The 13979-nt window shown below is 42.6% G+C and overlaps 1 protein-coding gene across 2 annotated transcripts in view; it reads right to left on the bottom strand.

The window, feature by feature from the left end:
• Positions 1–13979, bottom strand: part of EVA1C (eva-1 homolog C) — a 34195-nt gene that overhangs the window by 17105 nt on the left and 3111 nt on the right. For both annotated transcript variants that reach the window (XM_084294147.1, XM_084294148.1), the window contains exons 2-3: positions 3531–3727; positions 244–367 (exon numbers count right to left, since the gene is read on the bottom strand). In XM_084294147.1, the coding sequence (XP_084150273.1) occupies positions 244–367; positions 3531–3727 (321 nt within the window). The remainder of the gene's footprint in view (positions 1–243; positions 368–3530; positions 3728–13979) is intronic.

The following is a 13979-nucleotide window of genomic DNA, read 5'->3' as shown; positions in this document are numbered from 1 at the left end:
CCTTTTGAGTCTGGTGTCTGACAACTGATTCTGACAAATTATGCTGGTCATTACATTGGCAGCAAGCACAGTGGAGTTGTAAGCACAATGGCAGGCTGAAGTAAAGTAGAAAAAACAACTTGTTATTAATCTAAGAGACGTAAAACTTAACATGGATTTATGCAAAGCCTTGTGCAGCGGCATTCTAAGCAAAACAAACAATGAAACACACAAAAACACCTTTTCCTGGTGTGGATTACTTACTAGGTTTGCATTTAAAGGAGACAAGGAGGAATTTAGTGGTCCCTGGACATAGATCAGGTCCGAAAACCCGACTATTGACAAGGAGTTGGCAGGATCTCAGGTTTTGGCATTCATCCAGTACTTTCTAGAACAACGGGCAAAAAGGATAGTCTTGAAAACAAGATATGAAGCTACAAAGCAACGACAACACTTAGCTGTACTTTGTTCTATACAGCAGACAAACCATCCTTTCACAGCTTTTGGGCCATAAACACATAAAACATCTGGATCACTGGATTTAGGCCGCCTCTCCGCTTTGAGCCACGGCCAAGTTTTTGGTAACACACGCATAGCAGCGATGTCTGTGGCAATTTAGGATGTTACTGATTCACTGTTGCTTGTTGCTTTTCCCTCTGCCCCCCACCAGTCAGCCAGACCTTACTGCGTGCCACCACGGCCTCAGCAGTGCCTGGGACCCTGCTCAGAGCCCTGAGTGCATGCTCAGCCTCTAGCACTTCGGGCACATCTTCCCGATAGCATTTATTGGAATGTGATGTCCAACCGAAGCACGGTAACTCAGAAAGATGCCTTTTTAACCATTTCATCTCGATCTCCTTAAGTTTACCTGACCGTGCTCTGCAATACCTTTATTTGAAAGAGGTCTAATGAGTGGCTTAGTTGCCTATTTACCTGACTTGCCACTTGATTCAGTTTCAGAATTGATTTGGAAAGACAGGACAGATATGCCTGTCTATCCTAAACCTGTTAGTTGGTACCTGTTTTTTTTTTTCTCTCTCTCTCTTTTTTTTTTTTTTAATGCTGTTTTAAAGCTATATCTACACCAGATTTATTTTCCCAGAAATATACCGTGGTTCTTACTGTTCTGCTTTACTGGGAGTAGCAGCCGAAGGACAATAGGAAGGTCACCAGCATTACACACAGAGGGTCACGTGGACCTCCTCCAAGTCCAACTAAAGGACAGAGTACTCCTAATGCTTGCACTATTGTTCCTGCCTCACCAGTGCTTTTGGAGCTGTAGCAATGATTGTGATAGTTACAAAATATGAAGACATTGCCCCAAATGACTCTGTCCAGCTTTAATCCAGTCACACATCAAAGCATCTGAAAAAAAACAGTTTAAATTCAGCAGTGTACTTAATAAATTCTTATCCACCTTCAGAGCCTTGCTCAGAGCAGGCTGTCTGTAGACTGTTTTTGTGCAGCCTGTGTTGTTGTACCCATGATTCTTGATGTTTAAAATCCCAGCGGATTGCAATAAGGAGGGCATCATCTCTAGGTCACACAGCTCTTAGCAGGTGTAACTGCAATACATTATTCTCTGATCATTTTAGGTACTTCTCAGAAAATCTATGGAAATTTTTGCCTTGTTTCTCATTGGAAGGGGTCTGAGTCATATCAAGAGGCCAGATCACAAATTTACCACTGTGATTAGCACAAGCTGCACTCTTGTTTCCAGGCTCAGATAGTTGGCAGTGGCTGAATCTCTCCTGTCATCCCTGGAAGCCATCCTTCCCAAGCAGAAATGATACACATTGGCAGCACAACGCAGTGATCCCATAACACTCTTGTCTTTTTGTTCCCCTGGGTAGAAGAAGGAGACTTTCATCCAACACTTTTTGAGCATTAAGTGCACACTAAAAAGTTTATAAGGGAAGGAAAAGCACAGTGGACAATTTTGTTGCTCAATTCTTCTTTTAAAAAGTTGCAAGTCATGCAAATAACTCATCCGTAACTGGGAATGCTCTAGAACAGGCCAGTGAAATAGAGTTACAACTTTAGTAAGTGGAGATGGATGTCCCCTACTGAGTCACCTTCTGTTTGTACCTGAGCTGAATCATCTCCTGTGCATCTGTTTGTGTTTTCTCTTAATGCAAAGAGCAGTCAGACTTTCTATCATGTTGCTGTGCAAAAGCACGCAACCACGCAAGCAAACAATGATAATCGTAATGAGACAGCCTGGGGCTATTAATATCTCAGGACAGATCAAACTTTGCAGTGATCCTTTTAATAGGAGGTCACTGTATAAAATGCCTGTTATGCTTCCTCTTGGCTGCAGGGCAGCATCATGCCTGATGATGCAGACTGCAGATGTGTTTCCAGAGGGAAGGGGAGGAAGGATGAGATCACTGGTGCTCTTTTCTAAGAAATCAGTTTACAGGATGTGTCTCTTCTCCTTGACAGAGCTGGAACTCCCTGAGATGCAGAGCATTTGTATCTCTCACGTTTGTGGTCTTGTCAAAATGCTTTCGTGTCTTTGATCAGTGACAGTGCCTGAATGATGATGATGGTTTATACAACTGTTACTCCATGCTGTTTATTTACTCAAGGGAAAAAAACTGCCCAAGGAGACCTCACAAAGGCACTCAAGACTCACAGACCCCAAATAATCCTTGGTATCTCTTCACTATAGTCAGTAAAATGACCTCAAGGATGCATCTGGTCTACCGATTTTAGAGGAGGGCTGTACTTTCACATGGCCTATAGGTCATGGCTGGAATGTCTTTAGAAGCTGCAATACAGCATGGATGAGCCACACTCAGAAACTGTGGCCTAATATTGTTTCTAGAGAGAGGATATTACTGCCAAACCACTCTGTAAAACTCTTCAGCTCACTAGTGGGGGAAACAGACGTTCCCTGTTGACAAAAAGCCATGTGTCAGCTACAAGCACTAATGTTGCCAGCTTCATCAAAGCTTCTGTGAAGCATTTACAACAGCTTCACTGACAGAACATATTTAGATTCCACTGACAACCCATTTTCCAATGATTTAGTGAATTGGGCCTAACACTGTAATTTTCACTATGATGAAACAAGCCTTTGACAGCAGTGGAAGCCAGGCCTTCTAAGCCTTGTTGAAAAAGTCTCCATGGCAGAAAGCAATAATTTATGAAACCTAAATAATTTTAACCTACACTCAAGTGGGCTCGGGAAACAAGCTATAGGATATTCCTGATACAAATCATGTATTTATGGAAATGTAGACAGCCACAGAAGTGCTTAGGCCCTGTTGTTTAACTCATGGGGCCTTTTCAGTCAGTGAAGATAGCCTCGTGGTAGGAGTTTGGCTTGTTCCATGCTTATCTCATTCAGTGCATTTGTAACCCCGATGTGTGAACTGATTGTATCCTCTGCTGGGAATAAGGAGGGCCTGTGTGATGGATGAAGGCTGGCCTGCTGAGTCATGACAAGTCCTTGATTAGAAGGGAATTGGTTATTTTAGGGAACATTGGGAACGGGGCTTTCAAAGCAAGGCTCAGAAGGAAATCTACACAGCTTTATGCGATACCTGCAGGGAGGTGGGTGCCACACAGTTTATGGGTTCTGTCATCCTGGCTTCAGGCTGCTGTGTGCCACACATTTGGTAGTCTTGCCCGTAAAATGCTGACTGAATGCTTATAGTCGAATGCCGAGGACAGTGTAGACTCAAATGCTCCCCGTCGCAGGCATAGGCGGTATGATTTTGCAGAAGTTTGGTTAGGTAACCTAGAAAATATTCAGCTGTGTTACAACTAGCACAGGAAATGACAAACTCATTAGATAATAAGAAAACCACGATCAGTCTCTGGAAAGGGCATTGTAGTCAAGGTTAAATTTATGGCCCACTGCCACAGCACACGGGGCTGCGAATGGTTCAGCCTTTAAGTGCCAGTAACGCTCTGGTCTGGAGCACGGCAGGTCGGGTGGCGGTGCCCCAGAGCCGCATGGTATTGGAGATGCCACTTCACAGACAAGAAATGGGCTCAGGCCCTTGGCCGTCGTGGTTAATAACAATTTTAGGGCATGTTTGCAGAAGGAGGAAGGACTGTGGCTTGGTTTTGTGGCCTAGACCCTTCATTCGAGCCAGCTAAGGTTTTCCTTACATCTTGGCTTAAACTTTTTCACATTTCTGGGCTCCCCAGCAGCTGTGTCGTGCACAAGTGGCAATGGAAATGACCCTGCATGGGCTACTGAACCGGGAGCCAGGGCAACTGAGAGGAAAGGTGGTCCATACCTGCTGGATGTGGAGATGTGGAGCTGCTGGACAGAGACCCAGCAGTACCACATGCAGAATTTTCTATTTACTAGCGAGTCTGTCAGTGTTAACAGGAGAGGGAGAGTCTGTATGCAGCTGTCCACCTGTACCATCCGTTTGCATCTTCTCATAAGCAGTATCATCAGCAGCTAATGAAACAGCTAACGAAAGCTGGGTTTATGATTTGTATTTCATCGGGTATTGCCTCTTAAGCCAAGATTTCTGTTATCACCACAAATATTTATAAAATTCATGTCCTGCTGCCCTTTTCTCTGTTCTCCCACGGAAAACTTGCAGGGGAACATGCAGGCTGCTAGCTTTGACCATTACAAATTAGCCATTGTGATGTGAAACTGCTAGGGGAAATTTAATTCAAAGACTTTCCTCACCTATACTTTGAAGCTTTGATATTTTTACCACTCAGTCACACTTGATTGAAATTTGTCTTTAAGCAGAGAATGTTTGTGGGTAGAGGACAGGACACAAAATACCAGCCTACAAATGAAGCATTATCCTTCCCATCCATAAACACATGGAAATTAGACCCAAACCCAATACACTACAATCAAAGCAAATCTTTTACCTAACTCTTTCACTATTAGCCAAACTTTTCATTAACATGCAGATAGTAACTAGAGTCGAATGGTTTCTTTATTTTATACATTCTCTAAATTCTGTATAATTCTGTCTAAAATCAATAGCCAACTTCTATAACACCAAGTTCACCCAGATTCAACAAAAAAAAGAAAAAACAAACAAACAAAAAGCCTACCCCAAACCAACCAACAACAGAATCACCCAAACAACAAACTATGAAGTACTGAAAAAGAACTAAAAGCTTCTGTTGATTTATTTGTTATAAAAAAAGACTTGTACAAGTTTTAAAACTGAGACAATGATTACATAAGGATCTTCCTAATTTCCAAAACCATGAATCATGTCTTCCCTATCTTCACCTCTTTTCCAAACATGTTATTGGTCTACTTAAAGGCAACACAAGCATCATCTCCTCAGAAGCCTGGCATAACTCCACTGTTGTGACAATATTATTACTATTAAGTAGGAAAAAATGTCCCTTTTTATGGCTGAATCATAAATAGAATGATATAGAACAGAATACATTTACGTTGTACCTAAAAATTAGTTCTCTCAGAGAAAATAGGAGTTTGTCCATGCCATTTCATTTTCACACTCGTTGCCCTTTTTAAGCCTTCAAAAAAGAACAATTAAAAAATGCTTTGAATAGAAACCTAAGTATTCCAAGTAAATAAATTTGAAAATAAAATAATCTAGTTCTCTAGTATTTTTTCCAGCTGCAGCAGCTGGATAGGAAAATTCAGCTCATTACCAGTTGTGAAGTTTGGGGAAAGGAGAAGCCTAGTCCACTACCGAGTCTGACATTCCCCAAGTACAGGCCAAGAGGGGACAGGAGTCACTGGATGCATCTGCCAGCGCAGCAAGGATGTAGGGGAGTTCCTCACCTCACTGAATTCGATCTGAGCGCTGGCACTGCCTGCAGGATGGAGAGAGTTTCATACCCTGTACTTGCAGCTCAGATCTCAAGCCCTGCAGATATCCCTACAGCTTCTCACAGGTTAAAAAAAAAAAAAAAAAAAGGGGGTGGAAAAAAAAAAGAAAAAGAAAAAAGCAGAATCTGCCCCCTACATTTTTTGTGTAACTGAGCTCACAACTCACTAAGCCTTCCTGCCAGAGCCACTCCTCTGCCAGCCTGCTCCTGAGAGGTGCTGCCTATTGCCAGGAGAATGGGCACCCAAGCTCCTTTTCTTAGGTCTGATGCTGAAAGGGGGCTTCCAGTGGCATTTGCTGCCGCTGAGTGCTTTTTGCATTACCTTCACGGCATAAAGGGCCACAGTGTAAAAGAGTGCTCAGCCCAACGTGAGCTGTGGGCACTCAACACCTTGAAAGATTTAGCCTGATATTTGTAATCATTTCAATTCTGTGGGTTTTAAGTTACGTGGAGCCGAGAGCGCTGTATACAGAACAGCCCGGTATTCCCCACAGAATATCAGCTATGTTGTGATTTGGACGAGTTCCCTGGCATCTTAACTGCTACTTTGATCCTGCAAATTCCTAATGCGGTACCTAAGCACCTTTCTCCAACAATTGCAACTATTCAATTCTTAAAAAAAAAAAAAAAAAAAAAAAAGCCATCTTAAAAATTGCTCAGGTTCTGTACAAGCAATACGGCTCACTCATAAAAGTAGCGTCAGATGGACTGGTGAAAATAAGACATCATGCTCCCTGGCCTTCTGAGTGGCATTTTAAAGCTGACACTAAAATCCTTACGTATTTGCACACAATAAAAGACAAAAATAGTAATGGAAATTGGCTGCTGCCCTCTGATAAGAGAAGTGGTGACGTGCTAGTATCTGAACTGCCTGTCTCACATGGCAGACGATGTAAACCTGCATTTTTTATTGCTGTACACACAGGTTGAGCAGCTAGCCCTTTGCGAAGAGCAGTGCAGCTCAGGCAGCCCACGCTGGGCAGGGGCTCTGACCCAAATCACAGCTTCCTCTAGTTTCTTCCCTGAACGTCTCCAGCCTTTTTCCTTTCCTGACGTCAGCCCTCTCCCACATCCCGGGGCCCTGCCTGCCCTGAGCCCACCTGGAAGACTGGGCTGGGCAAGCAAACGATGCTCTCTCAGAGGCTGAAAGGAGTTCCCAGTTGTGTCACCATCCAAACCCAACAGCAGGATTGTGTTTTAAGCATAATGTTGGGTCCTTTCTCTTTGCTCGCTGGGTAGTATGGGGGAGGGGAGGTAGCTATTGGAATCACTTTTTCAAGCTTCATTCTGCAGCAAGGAAGACTACAGATTTCCTCTTTTGTTTTGTTTTTCAAAAAAATAATAAATGTGACTTCTTTAAAACAATATGATACTTTTGAGAAAATGTCAGCCGTTGTGAGATTTGGCTAAATTAGAATAACTTGGCAATGCAGCAGTGTCCCAATAGCATCTCTGTGCCTCTGTGTGAAAGCCTCGCTAGGAGCTTTCCCATTTACCCAAGACACATTCATAAGCGATGTACAGGGTGCTCTGCATACAAAATCATCTCAAAGACATTACAGACTGGCTCAGAAGTTAAGCCTGAATCATACATCCTATTGATTTGAAGGCCAAAAGGTATCATCCCACTCAACCGTCTGCCTAACCCAGACTCCTCATTCATTGTAACTTCTTACTGAGACTCAAAATACCAATGCGCGATCCAAGCGTAATCCTTTCTTGCAGAATTAGCCAAATTAGTCACAGCATCAACTGTGTTGACAAAGAACTTCAACTAAAAAACATAGCCCCAGGAAAACACACAAAACACTGAGACTGAGCAGCTGAACAAAGCTTTAAGCCTTATTGATGACTTCTGGTTGCAAAGGAGAACTGATAAACTGTAATGACAACGACAGACAAAATTAACTGGCCTGGGAGAGTTAACGTAAATAGATACCTCTTTGTGTAAAACAGAGCTCTTAAAAAGCTGTAGTTTTACACCCAACATTTGCTCTTGCTATTATTGCTTTGGATAATAACAATCATGGTAGTTATTACCATGAACCTGAAGGTAAGAAAATCCAGAAAGATTTTTTCCCCTACTTCAGACCACTGTAAAAATGGAAATTTAAAAAATCTCAGTTGAAGGAACTACGACTACCAAAAAGCCTGCAAATGGCCAGCCAAGAGACGCTCTATGTCTCCAGTGCATGGCACAAGACAGCATGGGGTACTACGTTATATGGAATTCATCCCTTAGGGTGGGGGTCGTTCACACAAGGCCTTAAGGCCCTTTTTCAGCATTAGGCTGTAGAAATGTGTTTATTCTGCCCTCCCCACTTCTGCCAGCATGAATCTCACCACGTGAAGCATCAAGAAGAACAACATTTTGAGCTCTGATTCTTACTGCTTAGCATTTATTAAATACAAGCTCAGCATTGACTGATGTCCTTCTGGCAAGAGAGCAGCTTTGCTTTGTAATATTTTTGGAGGCTGAAGCTGGGTATCACACAGCCTACAAGGCTGCTCAGAATCAGGCCTTTATACACAGAGTCAGAAATACTGGTTGCTGTGCACAGTGCTATCTAGCTTAATTAGCGCAATGATTTGCTAGCTTGTTTTAAAGACATTTAAATCCATTTCAGATCAAAATAGATTGAAATAGCACACACATTGCTGTGGGAGTCCCAGAAGGCTAATCCATTCAGTGCATCTACATCATCTCCCGCCGCTTTCTGAAGAATTGTGCCAACAGGCATTAAAAATACACAAGCAAGACTAACGAGTTTGAGGGAAGAGATTTCATGCAGCGATAACAGAACTGCTGATAAACTCTACTACAAACCCCCTCAGAAGCATCAGTCTGACATTTATTGGTATTTACGATCCAGCTGCAGTATTTCTCCGGCAGTATGTTCTCCACTGGTTTGCGAAGGAAGCGTTGAAGGAAAATTAACCCCCGAAGTTTCATGCCCACTCCCCTCTGCCACATTCTCTGTTGGTCTTTAGAGGCAACTAACCACACCACAGACAGTGCTGTTCAGGGTTACTGCATAATCACTGCTTTCAGAGCCCTGCTCTGTGTGCGGATCTGACAGTGCCTGGCTGGCTCTGTTCACGGAGGCAGGGCAGGGATCTGCTTCTTGTAATTCCCTTTCGTCTCTTACCTTGGCTGTCTGCAAGCTCTTTCTGTGGTAGCTCTACTTGAGAGCTAGCAGTCATGACAGAATGCAAAATGTTATGCATGAAATACATTATTTCTAAAATCAAACCACTGTGTTTCTTGCCACAGCATTTTATTCTTTCTTGTACATCAGGTGCCATGTAAGCATACTGCTTGAGTCACCCCGGAAAGGTGTGGTCTTACAGGCTTTTATCAATTAGAAATATCCTCAGGCAGAAGTATTGATTATTCTACTTACTGTTCTTACCAGCTTCACTCAAGAGATACACATGAAAATCCACACTTGCTTAATACATGCTTTCTTGCAGAGTCACTGTTTGACTCAATTTCCCTCGCTTGTTTTTTTCAGTGAGCCTTTTTCCACTCTTCTCAACACTCACACTCCTTGCCAGTGACTGCTATCCCAACATCTTCATCCTTTTGCTTGCACTGTGGGTGATGACATCAGAAACTGGTCTGCCAGGCTAGAAAAATAATTTTTCCATAATTTTATTTTTGATGTTACTGAAACCTTTTTGATGTGGGGGCAGATGCTCGCTTGGAAAAACTCGTGGTAGTCTCATTCCTGTGATAAGCTAGTGACCATTTAAAAGCTTTCAATTTCCAAATGTCTAGTTTGGGTTCAGAGCTTCCAAAGCTCTAACTTTTCTTAAAATCAGACCCCGTGAGTTTTCAATGAACCACTCCTCAAGGAGATAAAACTTAGGAGATCTTGCTCTGTCCATCTGCCATTCCCTTAACAGCTGTTGAGCTCAGTGGCCAGATTCAAGCCTAGGGGGGTAGAGGAATCACAGAAATAAAGTTGCCACAAGTTTCATGAAATTAGCCTGAGCTAACAGGCCAAAGGAAGAGCTCTCACTTTCAATTCAAACTGGCTGCTGAAGAGCCGGCGCACACATACTGGAGAGCTAATCAGCCTGCTGCTAATGGGGCAACTTGTTTTCACTGGCCTTAATGACAAATGGGGGATTAAGACTTCAGCAAGAAAATCCTTAAGTTAAAAGTGAAAATGCTTTTGGGATAGCGTGGCAATCAAAGCAGGCATTAGTGATGGAGAGCTCAGTCATGTTTCCCATGAACTGTTTTAAAAACATGCGTGCGCTTTACTAAGGAAATGATTTTGTTTATATTTTCTCCCCCGTAATCGGAACTCATGGGTCATAACCACCTTATTGATCATAACTCCCTCTGTCTGCTAAATCTGAGGGTCAAATTAAGCAAGGGTTTGATTCCACTTAGGCCAAAGAAGGGATTCAGGTGACAAGAAGGCAATTCTGCCCAAGAACTCATTGAGTTTAAACTCAACTATGTAAACGGGGTTTATTCAGTGAGTAACAGCACACACAAAAATCTGAGCTACGAGCTCTTTTTAGAAAATAAAATAAACAAATAAAGATATCATGAAGGAAGTGTAGACCTCCTGCAGCTTTTCTGGTTATGCCAAACGGGCATTGTTTCTGCAGGTAGCCCATAACATCTTTGCATCCAGGCCACTCAGCTTGGACTTGTAGTTACGTGTAAGAAATTTTTTCAGACTGGGAAAACCCATGACTCTTGCACTCACAGGCCAGCTGACTGTTCTCTCTCGCATGTCCTCCCACAGCTGTTCTCTGTTTCCTTCAGATGGACAATTTCATATTCCCTTGTGTTGTCACCAAGGAGTGATGCTTACTTTCTTTATATCCAAATGGCTCTCTGAGGAAATCAGAGATCCCTACTCATTTCCTTTCTCCCCCTCACTTGCTCTTTTTTTTCCTAGTTTCCTTCCCTCCTTCTCTCTCCTTACATTCACACACACTCCTGTGGCTGTACACCAAACTGATAGGAAGGGCAGCATAAAACACTCGGCAGGCCTGGGTAACAGCATCCAGGAGTTCCTTAACAAGCAACGTAGGTGCTAGGAAGGGGTAAACTGTTATCATTCTCTGAAGATTTGGGGCTGTATTAAACCGCATGCTACAGTCAGCTATACTTCTCCCAGCTATTCCAGAGGGACAGATACTTGTCCTGTGACTTTAATATGGAAATATCACAGCAGAAAAGGAAGATTTTCTCCCTCCTATCCAGTGATACTGACAAGAGATAAAAGACTTCTAAGGAAGACTGTGAGGTTCTTTTCTGCAGAAAGACAGAAAGAAAGACAGAAGGAAAGAAAGAAAACAAAAAATCACCAACCCCACCAACAAAAAAAACCTCCTTTTCATTGGAGATGGAGTAGCTTCTTCTAGTGCCATGAACAAGAAGTAACAAGAGAAAGGCTCAGCAGGTTGCAACTTCATTGTGGAGACAGAATGAGTCAATCACCATGCCCACGAGACAGAAAAGTTATGATCTTCCCAAAGACTAAAAGTAAAAGTACCCTAGGGACTAGGGGAAAATACTTCTTTGAAAACTTGAATTTATGAACTTGAATTTCCATGCAAACTTGGGAGGTGGGGGAGTATGTTCGTTGCCAGCCCCTCATAAAAAGAAAATTCAATTTGCAAACTGAACCCTGAGTCAGTCAAACTCCCATTTAATGCATTCCCATTGATATGTGACACTTGAAAAATCAGATTACAGGGAATAGGATAAATTAGAGCCCAGGGAATTTGTGTGTTGAATCACTAAGTCCATCCTCTGGCAGCTTGCATCTGCAGTGTTAGGAGAGCTTATAGTTTATCAGGTCCAAGCCAGAAAAGCAAAAAACAGAAATGAAAACACAACCCAAACCAAAACCCTACAACCCTCTATCCTCAGAGCTTGATGATTTTCTTTACAGCAACATTTCTTTTTTCCCAACCCAGTTTTAACCTAAAAAAAATGTCCCAAACTGTACAACGATTCTGAAAAATGAATGCTTGCCTTCCCATCCAAGAGTAAATACAATGAGGAAAAATAAACAGATATTTGTGGGTTACGACCCTCATCCAAAGCCCAGTGAAATTCTTGGGAATCCTTCCAGTGACCTCCATAGGCTTTCAGTCAGGTCTTATATTATGAGTGATGTTTTTAAATTAATTCTAAATTAAGACCCAAACAGCACTGGTATTTAATTTGTTGCCAGAAGCCACACAATAGACCTTTGAAACAAAACTCTTAAAATGCATAGAAAATTCAGATGAAATGACTCACCAATGCCGAACAAATAAGGCACAACCACACTTCCTTCTGCTCTTCAGCTCCCTTTAGGACACTATTTTCTCTGTGTTTGGTTATATACCAAAATATTTCAGTTTTAGTTGCAGATTATAGTTGGAAGACAGCAGACTTCTGGTGAGTGGTCAGACAGTGACTGCTCTGTCTGGGGACACTTCCAACAAAATAAGAGCATTTGTCTGGAATAGGTCTGTAACCACTTTCTCTAATAAAGCCGAGAGTGCCTGGAAGCTCTGTCTTGCTGAGAAGGGTATCGGTAGCGGATAGAATGGGAAGGCAGGAGGAGCTAAACCCTGCTGTTTATTTTGAATAGAAATAACACATGATGTGTCAAGTGCCAGCAGTCTGCACGGTGATGAATGAAGACAGTTCCTGCCCCAGAGCTGAAAGAACCTGAAAGACAGACTCCAACATGTCCATCCCTGAGCGGTGGAGCTCAGGAAGTCAGGTTTCCTATAGGTTTGTGTCTCATACCTGGATTTCCCAAAGTCTGTTGGGAGTGGCGGTGAGGGAGGCGGAGAGCATCAAGCTAAGCTTTAACTCGCTTTCAGAGAGCTTCTGGAGCAGCATCCTTTCTTGGGGAAGCCAGCAGGGCCCAGCTGCTTACGCTCACATAATGTGTAGGAATTTAATAGGGCCAAAGCTTCAACAAGGATGATCAAAACTACATTTTTCAACAAAATTCAACAAAATTCAACAAAAACTAAACACTAGGCCACATATAAAATAGGATTTCATAAGCTACACTTCCTCGGGAAAGCATCTAGAACTGCAGAGATGAGCCTAGAACAAAACCTTGGTTCTCATTTCTGACACGGACCTGTTTCACAGATCCAAATCCACTACACACTGAGAAACCTTAAACCAGACTTAAAGATTTAACTCCCACGTTACTGAAATGAAACGTGTTTCTAAAACGAAATGTTCCCTTTAAGCAAAGCAACCAAAATTTGTGTTTGGCATTTGCAAGCCAGTATCAAGAAGATGCATCATCGACATCACTCCTTTTAGCACCTCATTAAATATCCTGGTGGAAAGACAAGCTCCACTTGCCACAATGAGTCAACAGAACTGGCTCCAGAAAATTTGTACAGGACTTTATCTGACCAGCACAAAGCCAACAAAGAACCTCTCTGCATCATTGCGGTTGGTCTTGATTGATCCTGCCACGTTATTACACACACAGCATTTGCTCGAAGCATTTGTTTGCTTTCCTTTTGCCTGGGGGAATCTGGGATGGGTAAATGGCACGGAACTTAATGGAAACTTTTAATGGAGAAAGACCACAAGACCAGATTATGTTTCTTGGGTGAACTGGTTTGCTTTTTCATTAGATCCATTTGTTCCCTATTATTGGGTCAGAAGATCAAGCCCATGAAGTTAAAGTAATGCCTAGCTCTGTCTGAACTTTCTGGAAAATGAAAGAAAAGTTGACACGTGTGCACAGAGGTTAAAAGGTTCCACCTAAACACCAGGCCACTTTTTCTGTTCACCTCCCAAAAGTCATTCTTCAGCCCAGCCCTGCAATCACACGGTTACTTCATTTCTGATCTTTGGTTACAGACACATTTCTTGAGAGCTGCCCAGAAAACCTGGCTGGGACTGAGGTACAGAAGGGGAGACTGAGTGACGAACCGAGTGAAGGAGGGCCGTTCAAGCAAGAAGGCCTGTGCCCAAGGTCGCTGGGAGAGAGGAGGCAGAGGAGAAAGCAAGCAGGTAAAACAGCTGTTCACCTTTTTTTTTCCACATGACTAAATATTTTGGTGAAAAAAAGATTTTAGATGTCCTTTGAAGAGGAGTCATAAGAGGCAGAAAATTTTGCAGCTCAAACCAGTATGCATGAGGAAAGAATTGGGATTTCTCCATCTCTCTGACCCCCCTGCCTCTTCCT

This window comes from Netta rufina (assembly GCF_964035555.1).
Source record: "Netta rufina genome assembly, chromosome: 1".
Taxonomy (NCBI): Eukaryota; Metazoa; Chordata; class Aves; order Anseriformes; family Anatidae; genus Netta; species Netta rufina.
Note: the sequence above shows the minus strand (reverse complement) of the source record. Positions and strands in the feature narration are given on the sequence as shown.